At 33.8% G+C, this 18259-nt stretch overlaps 3 protein-coding genes across 3 annotated transcripts in view; all 3 read left to right on the plus strand.

The window, feature by feature from the left end:
- The first annotated feature begins 65 nt into the window (after positions 1 to 65).
- LOC120336715 (putative 4-coumarate--CoA ligase 1) lies at positions 66 to 6792 on the plus strand. The gene is made up of 11 exons (XM_078119452.1): positions 66 to 1350; positions 1764 to 1974; positions 2465 to 2577; positions 2746 to 2821; positions 2891 to 3026; positions 3508 to 3673; positions 4013 to 4181; positions 4598 to 4695; positions 5146 to 5217; positions 5432 to 5584; positions 6745 to 6792. Exons 1-11 carry the CDS (start codon positions 1249 to 1251, stop codon positions 6790 to 6792), a joined length of 1344 nt encoding a protein of 447 aa, XP_077975578.1. The 5' UTR covers positions 66 to 1248.
- Positions 6793 to 7346: 554 nt separating this feature from the next.
- Positions 7347 to 7929, plus strand: LOC144431474 (uncharacterized). The gene is made up of 2 exons (XM_078119642.1): positions 7347 to 7506; positions 7577 to 7929. Exons 1-2 carry the CDS (start codon positions 7374 to 7376, stop codon positions 7690 to 7692), a joined length of 249 nt encoding a protein of 82 aa, XP_077975768.1. The 5' UTR covers positions 7347 to 7373; the 3' UTR covers positions 7693 to 7929.
- A 4956-nt stretch (positions 7930 to 12885) lies between these two features.
- Positions 12886 to 18259, plus strand: part of LOC120332918 (uncharacterized) — an 89711-nt gene continuing 84337 nt past the window's right edge. The window contains exons 1-4 of the mRNA XM_078119453.1: positions 12886 to 13425; positions 14644 to 14751; positions 15210 to 15245; positions 15499 to 15559. Of these exons, the coding sequence (XP_077975579.1) occupies positions 13159 to 13425; positions 14644 to 14751; positions 15210 to 15245; positions 15499 to 15559 (472 nt within the window). The 5' untranslated portion in view covers positions 12886 to 13158. The remainder of the gene's footprint in view (positions 13426 to 14643; positions 14752 to 15209; positions 15246 to 15498; positions 15560 to 18259) is intronic.

Consider the following 18259-nt stretch of genomic DNA (forward strand, 5'->3'; position numbering starts at 1 on the left):
AAATTTGTACACATAAAAATCACACTGTTGTAAAATAGATAAATATATACAAAGTTAACACGAAGTTTTTATCGCCAATATTCCACTTTCTTGCGGTAATCTTCAATTCAATTTTTGCGAGTTACTGATACACGTCACTTTCAACGCAAATGATCGTGCTTCGCGAAACCTTCGTACATTTTTGTTGAAAGAACGTCGGCCGCCGATTCTATATCTGAAATATGGAAAACAGCATGTAAAACATGTGCATTCGCATATGTTATGAATACTTTTAAAACCAGTAGAGTTTCAAAACCGAATCTTGCTTTGTCGGTTCCTCATCTCATAATGACACATCGTTGTCATCGTAATTTTACCCCTCCACGTCAGACCGAAATACGGCTCAAAGCTTCATCGGCATCGAACTCAACTCGTAATCGCCATTTTTCCATATTTGGTTTTGTTTCAGTGAAAAGTTATGCGGACACTAAAATGCACTTGGTATAATCGGATATGCTTGTTTGACCTTTCTTTTCTCGTCGAGTGTTTCCCACAGCGGGAATGATATAGCCCTGACATGACATTGTTATACGCAGCGAGAGAAATATAAGCGCAAATATACGCATGATATGTCATCTACATCGACAAGGAAAACAAACACAAAAAAAGCAATGACAAACTCGTCGCCGGACTGTAACTTGCAACAAGGATGGGCCAAGCCTGAACCAAGGATAAACACACACTACAACGCTGTTGTAGGTCGGACGACTCTGAAATACTTTTAACATTCCAAACACAATAAGTTAGCAACCTATAGCTAGATTATGGCTTGGAATAACGTGCTCATCTATAATTCACTTTCTGGAACAAAAAAGAACTGTTTAGCGCTGTTTTGATGAATGATGATTCCCGGTATACAAATTGGAGATCTAAAACATTTAAAACAGGTTTTGTACCATACCGTAAATAACATCTACCGAAACATGTTTGATTACACATCCCTTCAGGCAGAATACTGGTCCAGTCGTTTTTGAGTAAACAGTAAAGAAATAGCAAACACATGTAAGTTCGGAGCCTAACTTGACTTGATAAGATTGTTTACTAATCTAGTGGACTAACCTACAATGTTTGTAGCAAGCAAGTAATGAGTATGTTACATCAAAAAAAAAACACAGTGGGCTGTATAAACATATCTTGAACTGACAAGGTTTAAAAATTTCATTTGCTAACTATTGGCATTTGGATATAGTGATAAGCATCACAAGCAAAATGCCTTTGAGATCGAAGCATGGAAATTTTGATATTCCAGAAATATCGTTGAGCGACTTTTTTCTCGAGCGTATAAAAGAATATGGTGACGATATTTCTCTGGTAAGTATCATAATTGTATTTGCTTGTATATTTCTAAACTTGTGCCGCATGCGGATTGTATATATATTATAATTTTTATATAATGTTGATCAAACCCCACAATTATGCAGAATTGAGGTGTCATCTCTACACCCTGAACAATGAAATTGATTTATTACCCGAATACATAGTATATATATATATATATGTAAATTTCACAATAGGTCAGTTGAGGCAATAAAGTCGCTTACTTTCTACATGATTCTGATCAATCGATTCTCAGAATCTGCACAAAAAAAATCAACTGTTCTGAGACAGTTGTAACTTCATTTAAGTTGCTTCACAAAAAATTTAACGTAGCAATAAAAGGCAAAAACCGCTTGTTGTGTGTAATTGCTTAGACACATTTTTTTAATATTTCCTTTTTAATTCAGATTGACAACATCAACGAAGAAAACCAGCTTACTTTTAGACAAGTTTACGAACAAATACAATCCTGTGGGAACTTTTTTCAAAAGCAAAAGATTGGCATGGGAGATGTTGTGTGTCTGATCACTCAGAATTGTGTAGAATATATAGTGGCAACGGTTGGTGTGGTATCTTGTGGGGCGGCGATATCACTTTGTAATCCGTCATACAAAGAAGGTAACTCTGCTTCTTGAATTGTATTATTTAATGGTCAGGTTGAGAATTTGATTATAAGAATGCTATTCGCGCAGTTCGCTCTAAACAAGGCTATGCGGAAGCGTCCACTGATATCAAATAATAAGTAAGGAAATACAATTCTATCAGAAGGACCGGAATATTTCGGGTTCGGGATTGCTGCCTGATTTATTATAACTCGGGTAAGGTGGTGGAATAAAGCTATATGACCGAAAAAACGAAAAATATCCAAATTCGAAGTTGGAAGCCGAATTGAAGATATCTGTCAATCGTATACAGTGTAGACGTTCTGATGGACAAAAGGATGTTACCTGCGCGAGACCATGAAGCGCAATAAAGTTCCGTTTGTGTGCTTTGGATTTAGACCGATATTTGAACAAACGAACACAATGGTTTTGTTCAAAGTAGAATCATTTCATTGATATGAGTTCTTTCACGAGTTAATTTTGAACAATTTTTTTTTGTTTTGCAGGAGAAATACAGCATATCTTCAAAATCACCGAACCAAAAATAGTTATCGCATCTGAAAAAAGCATCGATACTATAAAGCAAGTACTCAATAATAACCCAGAGAATCAAGTTCAGGTATTCAGGATTTTTAAATTATAGATATTAATAAAAAAAAAATACAAGATAATTTTTATTGTCCATGTATTTATTTTATTTTATGTGTGTTAAGAGGCAAATTCATTGACTTAGAATATCGATCGAGGTTGTTTAAGCGTACTGTGTAAACTCGTATTTTCTTTTTAGAAAATCATAGTCATTGGAAAAAGTAATGAATTCGAAACTTGGGATGACATTATAATCTCAAATAAAGATAACAAAGGTAAGAAATTAATTCTAATTGTAAAAAATATTGATTTCAATTTTTCATGATTGTCAATAACGTTTTAAGGAAACATTGTTCCGACTTGCAAAATATCACCAAAGAAAGATTTAGCGTTCCTACCATATTCAAGTGGAACTACAGGAATGCCGAAATGTGTTATGCACACTCATTATGGTACGATTGCGATGATATCAGCCATTTGGTAAGAAGAACTTTTCTGATATCGTATCGTTATTCTGCTTAAACCAAAGCACGGAAAATCACTTTATAACAATTAAATTCATTCCGTTTGGAAATTTCAATACAATATTTATTAATATACATAAACTATCTCATACTCGCTATATTTGAAATGTGTCGTTGTAAGCCATTTTCCAATAAACCTTCGCAAAGAATATTGATGCCAAAGTATTGCTTAGTCGCTTCATTTCGCAAAACTAGATATAAGTATATGGATAATTGCACCCTTAACTCAGACGAGTTGTAGTATTTTGTATATAAAAATTTATATGAATAGAAAACGTATTCCTAACTTATGAGCATATAAGAATATTTTAGTTGAGTGATATGTCATTTACTGCATTTTTGGTGTTACAAAAACTATTTCAAAACTTGATATGAATTATGACGACGCACGACTGTAAGTCGATGTGATATGTCTCAACATTTTGAATTCTTTTGAGGCACCATTTAAACTATCAACGCGGAGATGTGTTTTACAACGAACGACCTTTGTATCATGGAGGTGGTTATTTTCACTTACTTGTTGCACTGCAAGGCGGGTTAAGTGTTATCATTGATCAAAAGTTTGACGTTGACGGTACACTGGCTGCGATACAAAAATACAAGGTATTGGAAAAATATCTTTTACCATATACCATTCGTTTGCTATATTATTTACTCTGGTGATAGTAATATGATATTGTAGCGATTTCAAAATCAGACTCAAATGTGCCAGTTCATGACAACATATTTGAACGTCGAAAAGCATTTGGTTTTCATTTGATGGGTATTTGATGCGGATGTATACGTGCATGTTTTCCAACTAAGATCTTTTTACAGTATATTTGGTTTTCATTGAACGCTTCGTCGGACACCAAGGCTTCCAAGGTTACATTATGTTGGAGGAAGAATATTTCTCGCTGCAATTTAATCATATTTTTCTCTATATTCATTCATGTCGTCAAGGCAAATCATATGCTTCTGGTGCCACCAAATTTGCTAAAACTATCCCAGACAGAGTTGCATCACAAGTATGATACCTCGTCGTGGAAATCATCATTTATTGGAGGTGCATCAATTCCACCCACAGCATTGAAAGAAGTTATCGATAGGTTCAACATTAGAGTATTTCCATGTTAGTTGACAAATTTTTATAAACTTTTATAGTAAAGGTGGAAAACAAAGTCTAACTTGAAAGGAAATGAATTGAGTATCTGGAATAACTCGATAAACAATCGTTTATTACTTTTGGCAGCTTGTGTAATTTGTTTTATAAAATCGTTTACTAATATTTTGGAAATAGATATTATTTTAAACATGAACCCGAGCTTAACGTACAAGTTTGTTTTAGACATAATAGCTGGCTGTTACTGGCGACATTCATTCTTAATTTGAAACTACCTGTGCAATATCATGTTCGTTCTTCTTGTATTTCATCTTGTATGTACATATATCAATTCCAATTCATATATCACCAATTTCGATGCATACTTATTTTTGCAAGTAGATATGTACCTAACTCATTTAATTTTTAACGTGTTGGTATTTCAGGTTATGGGCAAACTGAATGCTTTCCTGTATCTTGGAATGACAAAGTAGATGAATTCATTGATTCAGCTGGTTCAATTGCAGTCAATTCTGAAATTATGGTGAATTAATTTAACGATTTTTGTAATACGAAAATAGAGTTATATAAAATTTACGTTATATAAAGTAAGACAAAAACTTGAAGATTTTGTTTATTCATTTTAAAATCCTTTGGGCTCTATGTGATTCGTTTTTCAATTCGAAATTGTGCTACCTTCCTATTACGCTTTGAAGTATTTTGACGGTACTGGTATTGTACAAGGTAAAGTAGACTACTGGTCTTCGTTTTCATATATTTGAGCATCGCTGTCTTGTTTTGTATGCGATGACGTCATCAACATTAAAAATTTCACACTGCGTTCGCGTTCGTTGCTATCTGGGGGTCAGGGGAAGTCGTTAAGACTACGGTACCGGTAATCTAAGCAGATTGCTTACCCGTACTAGTTCATTTTGCTCTTCGTGTCCATATATTTAAACAGAGCTCTTTTGTTTGACTCTTAAATGTTTTACAGATTGTTGATCCAAATACGGAAAAAGAGTTGAAATCTGGCGAAGACGGCGAAATTTGGGTCAAAAGTACACATGTAAGGCATGAGATTATTTCGTCATTATTTTACCACTTTTTCTGTAGAATAAATTAGTAGAAGATATATTCACACATTTTAATCTAAATGTATATAGGTAGCGATTCCAATTCAACTGTTAACAACATTTGATCGTAACGATCATCATTAGAATTAACAAAGACATTGAGAATCAAAGAAATCATTCCAAACTATCTCATATACGTTTTTCTAGATGTCTGCTGGATATTATAAAAATTCGAAAGCAACAGAACAAGCAATAAATAAAGACGGATTTCTTCGCACTGGCGATATTGGACATATTGAAAATGAAATGCTTTTTGTGGTAGGCCGGCTCAAGGAAGTTATCAAATATAACACGTTCCAGGTAAAAAAAAACTTTCCAATCACATATTTACCCGCCAATGTACGTTTTGATTTTCAAAAAAAAAAAATTCGGTTTTCTTCAGAATAGTTTTTTTTTTAAAAAATACGTTATTTAAGTTAGTCCTTATGTTGAATTTTATGACTTCTCGATATATATCAAGATATATTTATGATCGTGTGTAAATTGTTTCGCCTTGTTTTATACTATGACATGTTTAATCATTAATATATTGTTAACCCACTGTTACTTAGAACATAGGTTCTCAAAGTGCTCCGTACGGAGCCCCAGGGCTCCGCGAGAGGAACCCAAGGGCTCCGCGAGCTATTCGATTACTTTTTAAAATACTGGCTAATTTTGTAACTGTTCAAAGAAGCAAGAACAGCTTTGATAAAATTTGACAATAATATAGCCTTGAAATATGGTAAAGATGCGGAATTAAAAATGACGTTATTTATGAGCTGGAGCGCAGTCAGGTTTCTTGAAAGGGTTCAAAATTGAAATCGGAAATTTCCGCGCAACATCATTTAGCAATTGGAAAAAAACGGATAACGAGATTTCTGTTGCGTAAAATATTCATTGCATGACGATGCGAGTATTTAAAGTGTCTTGTCGTAATAATTTATTTCTGCTCAACTTTACTCACGTTTCATTCGAAATTACTATTAGGATTGCTAAAAGGAAAGAATACTTTTCTAAAATAACATAAAATACGTGATAAACTGCCAACTATGAATAAATTGGAGTTGTATTTTTGCGATTTGTCAAACTTGATTTGTTTTTTCGCACTCGAGATTATTTTTAAGCAAGATAAGATCGCTGTTTGAAAAATCACAAGATCTGGGCAAAATACGAATGATTGAAATTTATTTTATTGCATGCGGCTCCGTTGGTAGTTTCAGAGTGAAAAAAGTTACACCATGCGTACAATTGACTGTGTTTCAATTTCGCAGTTACTACGATGAATAACCAATAAAAAACTAACAAAACATCAAATTTTGTGATTTACAATGCCTATAAAAGCATTTTTAATCTGACATGAGTCTGCTGAAACTAAACTTATAGTGTGATTTTCCATTTCAAGTTTTAATATTTTAGAATACCGTTTTTCAATCAAGAAATTTGAGCTGCGGATTTACCTCTTTAATAATTATTATCTTTAGCATTTCGTCGCAGATGACTATAATACGGTAACATGTTTTTCACATTGAACTCATAATTCCCCACGAGAACAAATAAGCAATTATCGTCGTCATTGTAGAACAATACATGTATATATATGCCGAAGGAAATTTTTGATTTAGGGAGAATAAACACCGACGTAAAGATGTTTAAAAACACGCCATGCTGACGAAAACAATCGGCGATTGTAACAAAATGCAATCGCGCACATTATTAGTGGCCTTTCAAGTCCTCCGAAAATGTCAAAAAGTAAAAGATTCGACCCCCCAATTTATTAATATGTTTGTCAAGTGTCAAATTTACAGCTTTAGTATATTTAATTTATTTTTGAAATTGACATTTATATATGACTTGTATTACCCTATTAAAAAGGTTTAGCATTTAAGTTAGGTAAAGTACGTTTAACTTACTCAGGAATATTAATCGGAAAGTAACAATTTTAACATTTATTTTGGGGCTCCGTGAATGATAGTCAACTCTTCAAGGGCTCCGCAACACCAAAAGTTTGAGAACCCCTGACTTAGAAGATTCGACACTTTCAATTTCTCACTATTTTATTAATTTTTTTCCCCATGTTCAGGTTCCACCTGCAGAAATAGAGCATGTACTTATGAAACATCCTGGTGTAAAAGATGCTGCAGCGGTTGGTGTGCCAGATGAAGCATGTGGGGAGTTACCAAAAGCATTCGTTGTACGAAAAATGGAATCGGTCACAACGGATGAACTGCATGAATTGATTAAAAGTACCGACTACATATAAATTTTACTGTATTCCACATGTTCTGTAATAAAAGTACAATTTTATTTTTATAGATGAACTTGTCGATTACAAACATCTTCGTGGCGGGATCCAATTTGTCAATCATATTCCGAAATCTATACTTGGCAAAATAGATCGCATCGAATTGAAGAAATGGGCGATGAAATAAGAGAACCTATAGCAATGCAAGCAATGTCCCCCAAGAAATAATTTGAACCTCTAAATGCAAAAATGAAATTTCCTGTAATATTGCCGTAATTTATATTATCAGTATGATTTTGCTTTACTACTGAGTATTCTGAAAAGAAGTTTCGAACACGTACTTAAAATTGTTCATATTATTAATAAACTAGGTTGCATGCATTTTGTTCACTTTTTATAATCAAATCATATTTTTGTTTGTATGTTCGAGGAAAAAAGTGTCAAATTTTAATTTCATTATTAAAAATGTTGATTTCAATGCAAACTCATATATGTATACTGTTTAATGCGTACTGTATCTTCGTCATCTTCTCTTATTCTAAATATAGCTGCACAACTGACCTTATTTTTGGTTAGAGATCGCAACAAATATCCACCAATACACAATTACCGAAACATCAGCTACCGAAGCATCAGCTAATTACCTATCAGCTACTTCTATTAGGCCTGGCATATCCATTTTTGCATATGTTATTTGTAACTCGCACCTGACTAAGTCATCCAAAAATTACGTCACTACAAAGTCACAGTGTCGAGATAAGGCTTAAAATGTACGGATTGTCGTCTGAAACGCGCAGACGATCACCCGAAATCAAGCAAGCTATTTCTCATGTTTCTCGTCGGAACAGTTCCTATATGAGAGAGATTGCTGGCGTTGGCTTTTATTGCGGGCGATCGTAACTTTTTTTGGCAAGCTCTATACGTGATTGGGACGTTTCAGTGACGTAATGTTTGGATGACCTACCTAGTCAGGTGGGAGTTAGGAATACTAAATGCAGCAAAATTTGTGCCATGCTAACTAGAAGTACTTACAGCGTTTAGTGAACATGCATGCGCCTTCATTTTTGATAATGAAAAAGCTATCATGAGGCGAATTCAATTTTACATGGATTCACAAATCAAGATAATATGGCAAGGACTAAAATTGAATCTTTCCAGTCTAAAACAGCAAGACCGCGTATCGGGTAAAACGTTTGGCTGACTATTGGTAGCTGCTGAACTACTTTGATCGGTCATGTTTCCATATTTCCAACCTCATAGCGCTACGAATATTTAGATATTTTTAGATTCATTTCGTGAATATTTCTGCGTGGATCCCCCCTCTCTGAAGGGCTATCACGTTTTTCATTCAAAAAATCAGAATCAAGCAATAGTAAATCGGCAGATTTTGGTTCAACTCAAAATGTATAAAGCAATTGTGTTACAGCAGTTACGAAAACTGGAAGCATGGTCCGAATCACGTGGCATTTAAATTTGAAAACGGAAGCTGAGAACTAACCTAGTATATTCTGACACCAGTTTTCAAACTCAAGTTTCGTGTTTTTTTCATGTGCAGAAGTTGGGATCGGGTGTCAGTTTTCGAGTCTCACACGTCTGACTCTTACATGATTTTTGTGGCTTGGGCGATACATATTAATGTTCACTCTGCATTCCCATCACAGCATATCCATGTCTGGTATCCGATATTTGCATACACAATAACTTGAATTCAAAATGATATGAATTAACCAAACCAATCGTAGGCTATTTATAGTGAATGCAATGACCCAATACTGATTCATTCACCGATTCAGTTGGCTCTGTTTGCGTCAATTAAGAAATTATGGTTATAAAATTAGGATTTTATTATCAGTGTGAAGTTAAATAATAATAAGGACATGCTCTGGAGGAAGCTGTAACTAGTAACCAGAAAACAGACAAAATGAGTAACAGTTTTTCATAATCGAAATATTGGTTGGTATTTGGATGCTGTTTTACAGATTGTTGATCCGAATACAAAGGAAAAAATGAAACCTGGTCAAGACGGAGAAATAGGGGTCATGGGACCACAAGTAGACAATCTCTTTGTGCAATGTACACAATATGAACTGACATAAATGAATATTAAAATTCTATGTGTTATGTTATACTTTTAATGGCAATTTACTATTTATTTATTTTTGAAAAAAGAAATTGAATTAATTAAAAGAATCTCAGTACATTTTTCAAAGCGACATTCATACAATAAAGGAATTATCAATTTGTAGTTGCAACTGAATAAGAAAATGTGACAAAGTCTATATTTCAAAAGTAATTCCTAGTTATGCCATTTACTAGATGACCGTTGGATATTATAAAAATGCCGAAGCAACGATGAAAACAATCAAATAAGGATGGATTTCTTTGTACAGGCGATATCGGCGTTGTTAAGAATGAAAGGCTATATGTTACTGGCCGATTGAAGGAAGTTATCAAGTATAACACATTCCAGGCGAGCAGCATGTTTATCGTTTTTTCCTCCAGTACGTACTTAGACTCAAAGCGACAAAGCTGTTTAATGACAGAAATACTTGACTGACACATCTGGACATGGGGATTTTCTAGAACTTGATGATTTAAGAATTGAATAGAATATTTTTTATCAAATTAAATTGAATCTTCTCGAATACTGTTCAAGACGTGTAATTGTATCTGTTTCATATGGAAATGGGTCTACTAGACTAGACACACAAGTTAATTGAATCCATCAATCAGACAGTTTACTGAGCGTTCATCTACGATAAGAAACATGTTTCATCAATGACTGACTAGCAAAAAAGAGAAAATTCTTACGACATTGTAAAAATATGGTTGAGGCTGAATTTTTTTACCCGCTGGTTAAATTGATACGTGTAGCAAATATTGCGTATATTGTCTGTTTAGCTACCACCTGTCGAAATAGAAAATGTACTATTGCGTGTTAAAGATGTTGGAGTGGTTGGTGTTCCGATTCCGTTTGTGGAGAGTTACCAACGCCTGTTGTAAAAAAAAATCTTGAATCGGTAACAGCGAACGAACTTCAGACTCTGATAAAAAGTGAGAAAAAGTATATTAGTTTTACTTCAATCTACGTCAGGGGTCGGGAACCCATGGCTCGCGAGCCATATATGGCTCTTTTGGTGACGGCATATGGCTCTCAGAAAAATCTAATATTCTAAGACTAAGCTTACTATTGTTACGAGATCCCAAACTCTTTTATAGCCGAATTTGGCAGGAAATTCCCAATACGTTTTAAAACACGCGTCCAGCACATGTCTATGTTATGTAAGATATGTACTAGAGAGGCATTGAGACAAACAAGGGGATTCTGGAACATATATTGTGACATCACAAAGCGATATAGTTTAAAAACACTACGGAGATGTCTAAACGAAAAAGGGTGATGAGTATCGTAGATTTCTACATTGGGCTGCAGGTGAGCAACCGTTCAAGGCCCGCAGCGCCTACATGCAGCATCAGAAATCACATTAAATGTATATTGACATTGTATGTGTTGACTTTCGAGTAAACATTTCAGGTCTGATTAATTGAAGAAATGTTATATGGCTCGCACGGAAATGCAATTGAAAATATGTATATTTTATGGCTCTCTTGACCAAAAAGGTTCCCGACCCCTGATCTACGTGTTCAATTAATATTATTCAAAGTATTTAGTTCAATTTCAGAAGAGCTTGTCGATTATAAACAGTTGAGAAGAAGTATCCAATTTGTCAATATGATACCAAAAACAAAACTCGGGAAAAATTGATCGCATAGAATTGAAATAATGGGCTATGAAATAGGCGAACAACATGGAGCTCTAACGATAAATCTAATTTCCCGAGAGTAAAATTACCCAATAAAGCATTATTAACATGACTAATTAGCTAATTGTCTTTATTGGTGTTGAAAAAAATGCATTTTTATAAGCCGTAAGTACAAATGAAAATATCATCAAATTCTCTTTGTAATATTATTTATTAACAAATCATTATTATTATTAAAGATAACATATGCCTGGGATGAGTATAATTTTCTGCATTCATTTCGGAGTTTGCCTACATTTACCATATAGTTGCTACTCATATAATTTTGTCATACTTGTATTATTTTATTTATATTCCTGTTAACTTGACAAGCCTCATCCAAAGATTGGCAACAAAATGAACATACGTTTAAAGCTATTCTTCCCTTTACCCGTGCATAATGCATGCTTTATAAAATACCATTTATATTGGATAATTTTAGTCCAGTCCGCAACTGCTTGGTTGAATACTTAGATGTGTTTCAGAGTTTTATATCAAATTTAAGTGTAAACATATATTTGTAAATGAATTGAGCATTGCTCGAATTTTTTGACACTATGCATTCGCGAGGGTTAATTCTGGAAATAAATTAGATTGTAAAGAGTAAAACGGCTTTGAGCCATCAGACGTTTAGAATTTTATGTTGAATATTTACTAGTCGTTTCAAATCAACTCGCGGTATTTTGCGAAGGACTGCAACTCACGAAAAAAAGTTTACGAGGTTACAGTCGGGCGCATTCCCTTGTACTTTTGATCTCACACAAAAATAAAATCCCACAAAGTATCCAAAGCGGGGAAAATAGAATCTTTAAGCTCCAAAAGTTCAAACAATTGGTTCATTAGTTAGGCAGAAACCTTTTTTTTAACAATAAAAAGGAAAAAGATACCACCCACAACATAATAACAGAACGGTCCATAGGTCTTTTCGTGTCGAAATAAATGAAGCAAATCACCTAAAAGGGATTCGATTCGAAAATCTTCAGATGCGCATCAGTCAATAAAACAAAATTAATGTTATTTCACTTTTTAACTTAGGTTGTGAAACATGTTCAACAAAACGCATCGATATGCGTTATTGAAGGGCCCACGCTTTATCAGTCTTAGCCTAAAATAATAGATCGGTAAGACAGACAACAAGCAGCCTTGAGAAAAATATTCCAAGGAATATATTACAAGCACGTCGTGGTGTCCGAAACAAAGAGGAGCGGAACTACGAAGGCCTTTCAAATCGATGATATACCAATTCTGTTGAATAGACACGCAGGAGGCCCTTCAGGTACATGAAAAGAAATTCCTATTGCTACGCGTTGCATCATGATGACATTGTAGAATTTGTGTAATTTGATTCCAAGGAATACATTACAACCACGTCATGGCGTCCGAAACAAAGAGAAGCGGAACCATGAATGTCTTTCAAAATCGATGGTCTATAAATTCTGTCGAATAGACACGCAGAAGATCCTTCAAGTACATGAAAAAAAAACCTAAATTTAACAGAATGCTGATCGCTGACGTCTTGAAAAATTCTTGTTTAAAAGCATATTTTGTCGGTTGTGGTGATAAATTTTCTTTTTTTTTCAACTTGTGATAATAGCCGCGAACTTATTCTCAATTAGGTCTAATATCCGAAAGGAACAATAAAAACATAGTTATTTATATTGGATAGGATTGGGGGAGGTAGGTGATTGATATCACAATCATATGTACCCACTAAGTGATAAGCGTTTAGAACTCTTTATAAATAGGACGCACATCCATCGTTTTTGAGAAACATTAGTTTGAGTTCTAATTTTCATTTTGTATTTATGTTTAAACTTTAGTGGTCAGAAATATTAATTGCAGCTCTCATAATGTCGACAAAAAAACTGGTCTCAAAAGAAATTAAAAGCTCCAAAGATTTGGAAAAAATCAAAAAAGATTTGAATAAAATTAAGCAACCGTTTTTTCACAAAGTCATCAAGTTGGATCGTATTGAATACCCAGAGTTAAATCTGCTGAATAATTTGATGAAAAGAAATCGACTGCAGGAAATAAGTGTACGAGAATGCTGTGAAACTGCGGATGATCTGGCAAGACTACTTCAGGCTATTTCAAGCAACCCGTACGTTGACACAACGGTGAGTAGTGATATTCGTTTAATTATTTCATTGTGTACAATTTCCCTTCAGAATCGTATTTATTCACACTGATCCTATTCCATGAAATTTCCATCTGCAGTATGAAAATGTAATCTTTTTTTCAAACAACAAAACAGCCGTTGTCATTGGATATCAGGGAAAATCAATGTGATGGTAGATGTGTCGAACTTCTCCGTGACATGATTGACCGAGGGATTATAGCAAGTTTGGAGCTTCCGTCGGAGCAGAAAGAAAATCACATTTTCACGTTATTGCGTTCCATTCGTTACTGCGAAAGTCAGGTTATAAAGTAATTAGTTGTTAAGCGCGCGTAAACACTAGCTATCTATATATGTATTCCCTACATGTATTCTTCTATTTGCAACAGATGCAACTACTTAATATAAATGACAATGTTATTGATGAAAAAAGTTTTGAATTACTGATGAATATCTTGATGGAAAATAAAGTTCAGAAGAAACTTTACTTGAAAGATGTAGAAAACCAAAGAGCAGTTTACTGAAGCAGACAAACAATCGCTGCAACAAGCACAATCTTCAAAGGTAGTGATACAAATTGAAACGTTTTAGATTCTCACCTTTATTATCTTTTCTAATGTACCAAAAATGTACCAAAGTTATCCTGTCAGCGACATTTTGCTACTGAACCATATTGCACCCCAAAAAAACCTCATAGACCGAAAAAGCCAAAATATATTAATGAATAGTAGTAATATATGGATATTAAATATATGTAAAATGCAAAATCATATTGTTGAATATATAAATAGATATTGTAGAACGTTTGTAAATGGTCGAAGATCTAACTACAACCAAAAAAATTTCAGAAATTAGCGATCAAATGGTTCAAGACTAAGCCTGCAGTGAACAGCTCACTCATAGCATATCAGGTTTGTGGATTCAATGATGATTTTATATATCTGGCTAGAATAAGCATTTGCCAGCAACATCCGTATATAAAATACGTTTGGAAGTACAAAGCCACAAAATGGGTTTTACACTTTTTTAAACTTGAGCTGCAAGAAAAAGTCAGAGAAAAATCAAATAAGTGGGATACTGAATAACACAATTCAACGTTTTGAATAAATTCAAAATTTTTACCAATATTAGATTTGTTTTCCAAAAATCGAGATTTATTATGATTTTAATAAAATACTGTAATAAATTTATCATTAAGCACAGGTAAATGTATTTTCAGGATGGAAATAGCTTATTTAGAAGAGTGACTGATAGATTGTTGTCATATGTACCTGAAAGTCACCGGGAAGCCGCAAAACTTGCAATTTCAAACCAATTCCGTCCAAAAGTATTAATTTAATTTTGTTATTCGAGCGACGATACTATACTATTTGTTGGCATTTCTTGCGCTACAAAATGTTCATATATCCTCAAAGTGCAGTCACCATAGCAACTTCTTATTTTGAACGAAAGTTCCTATACAATTTCACACAAACCAAATATTTTGCCGTTTACACTCAGCTTAGAGATAAAGTTTAAATATACTTTATTATATGGCAATTATATAGATTACCATCCTTAAAATATTCATCCGATTTATCAATCAAGAGTACGCCATGTAAAAAAAGTGGTTAGGAGTCGATATATTATGATGTTCCGTGGCTCACATGTTTAGATTTGATTATTATGAATAATACATATAAATAAATGAAACAATCTGACTCTGACGTGATTACATAGTTACATTTATGTGCATTTCGTCTAATGCTAGTTGTAGATATGGATGTAAAGTGCGTTCATTTTTAGAAAAAACGCAACAAAAACAGATATCCAGTTTATCAAGTAAGGTTTTTATTTATTTTTTCTATGTATGTGTGTAATAAGAAATGCAATAAGCAATATTACATTTAAATTTTATAATTGTTAAAGTGCAGAAAATTAGAATTTTCAAAATAAAGATGTTTAAAACTTTTATTTCTAGTATTCAAGTACTTACCTAACGTAGTTATACTTGATTGAAACCGAAAAGATTCAAAATTTTCAACAAAAAAAAAACGATACAGAGAAGCAGTATTGTATTTCCTATTTATTACAGGACGATATTTTGTCAAGTGAAGATCAGTATTGTTCGGAGGACGAAGAAATGATCGATAATTGTATGTACCGATCACAACTAATTACCATATTTCTCTGTGAATCGCACCTGTGGATAATACGCACCCAGGTTTTAGTACATTTTTAACGAGAATTTTCCATGCACTCCATGTATGATACGCATATCAAAATTCCGTCCTCTCTTGCCTTGTAGGTATTTTTTCCGGACGTTTCAGGCATTCAGGCCTTTTGTTAACTATATATATATATATATATATATATACATCTATTTGCTGCATTTCGGTCACATGTTATTTTTTGCTGCAGTTGGGCTACTCGTTTTCTGTGGCATATGGTGAGCCACTCACAGCGTTATTTTTAGCGGTTTTCAATAAAAAATGGTATGACGAAATTTCACGCAAGTAATACAGTTCGTTTTAAATATAGTGGAGTTGGTGCCCAATCGTCGTCGCCCAATTCCGAGGGACTACGTTATTTAGCCTATTTGCGGGAATGAGGAACATCATTGGATATGGTCGACACCGCGAGCTGGCTATTTAATCATAGTCCATTATTAAAAACGTTCGCGCTTCCCCTAAATGCTTTGATTGTAAGCCACTGCCCACCCCGTTGAATATATTTGTGAAAATATAGTCTGCAAAACGCTCTGCCCGGAAACAGAGCTCAATGACCTGTAAACATTGAAATCACTCGAGTGTGACTAGATTGACGGGTACTCGCATCCGAGACCCAAAAACCCGATTTTGCAAAAAAAAAAAACTCTTCCTTTGGCCTGATCACTTTTGTGGGTTTTGTAGACATCGTGACAGACCTTCTTGCCAAGTTTGGCACGGATTAGTTCCCTGTAAAATGTTCGTTTGTTCCCGAAACCCCGAATATACTTTCGTATCAAGTTTCTTCGTGCGTAACGACATCTGACTCCGACTGCGCTTTCGAACTGAAGTGCTCTCGGTTGCCTAATCATAAATAACCATAAATTCTCGTGTAACAGACGATATTAGACCATGCACATGAAAATATGAGACTACTCATTTAATTATTTTTATACTCGTAATAGATGACACACATGGAAAAATAATAAATTGACAGTATACATACTGAAAAGTATTGTTCAGGAATTGTTCAGAACTAAAATCTCATCGTCTACAAAATTATATTTTGCGAAGTAATTGCAATTTCAAAAATAGAATAGACTATTTTATTGAGATCAAAGTGTAACCTGAAAAGAGATCTAATAGCGATTTTTTGAAAGTTGTTCATAGTGGAGTTTTGAATACCACATGACAAAATTTCCATAATTTCATAAATTGGATTATCTGTTAAATGACTTATTGCTGAAAGTTACGAAGTCGTGAGTTGAACTTCAAACACATATAAATGAGCGAATTTTCAGTCAAACTTAATTTTTTTTTGCATTAGTCGATGTGGGAATTTTATATTTATATCTTTATATTTGACCTCGGACTCCAAAATGGAAAATTTGTTCTATTGCATTTGGATTAAAATTTTTAGTATATTCGGATATATTTCAACATAAGAAAGCTAAAAATGTTATCATCAATGAAATTCGAAAAAATTGGATTTTGAATTTATTTTTTTATCGTTTTTTTCGGCCATCACTTTTGATATATTTGATGAAAACCAATGATGTCAATACCAATCACTTGGTATTTCAGAGACGCATTAAATTCGCAAATAAATGGGGTTAGAAAACTAATTATCGCATATCGAAGTTACTATAGGGTTTCATCGATTATCTCAATTTTGTGCGTTCGATGTCGTTTTTTGTTGTATTCAAATGTATTTGTCTATAATAAGTGCATTACACGTGCTTTACATCACTTTTAGGCAAAAGAACTAGAAAATATCGATTCATGATGTTAAGGTCTTGAAATCGCCATAATTATTAAGTTGTTTTGCGATAATTTATTGTATTAACAATTGGAAGTGTTTATATGAGCAAGTTAAAACTACACGTTGTATTATGGTACCTCCCACCATTAAATCGAACCATCACCTGAATAATTACCCGTTCTTTGAAATAAAATATATTCTTTCAAATATAGTTACCATTTCCAGAAAACTTTTACCATTACCAGAAACTTTTCCTAATAAATGCAATATTTCGTGTTCTGATGACCGTAAGTTGCATAATTATATATTTAAAACGGGAGAACAGAGGGAATGGGGGTGGAAAACGAAATAACTCGGCATCGTCAGGAGCAATTCAGACTTTCCGTACATAGACGTGTCCTAATTCCTACGTTGCCACAAGTCTCAGCAACAAATTGTAACCCATTTGTTTAATTAGGAATGCTGTCGCTAAAAGAATAACATGAGCTTTTAAATATGCCAGAGTTCCAGTTCGTTAGAAAAATTTCAAGAGCTAAGTAAATCTTTTTAATCTGAATTTCAATTTCAGGCAATATATATATCTGAGTGAGATGCGTCCAAATTAGTCCACAGTGTATAGGCCATTAACTGATTTGCTTATTTGATAGTCGGAAAATAGTTACGCCAGTTAATGTAATTAATATTATGTGTTTACAACAATGCGGAAAAATCCTAGTAAAAGTACACAGTAATCAAGAATAAATATCACGATGACCGCTATATATCACGCACCACACTTTTTCTAGTATTTCGTTGTCAGCGATTCAAAGTCCAGAAACGTTATGAAGGTATTTCGAACAATTTTTACAAAATGAATAAAAATAACCTATATTCATTTGCCGAAATGG

This window comes from Styela clava, chromosome 13, assembly GCF_964204865.1.
Source record: "Styela clava chromosome 13, kaStyClav1.hap1.2, whole genome shotgun sequence".
In the NCBI taxonomy this organism is placed as follows: Eukaryota; Metazoa; Chordata; class Ascidiacea; order Stolidobranchia; family Styelidae; genus Styela; species Styela clava.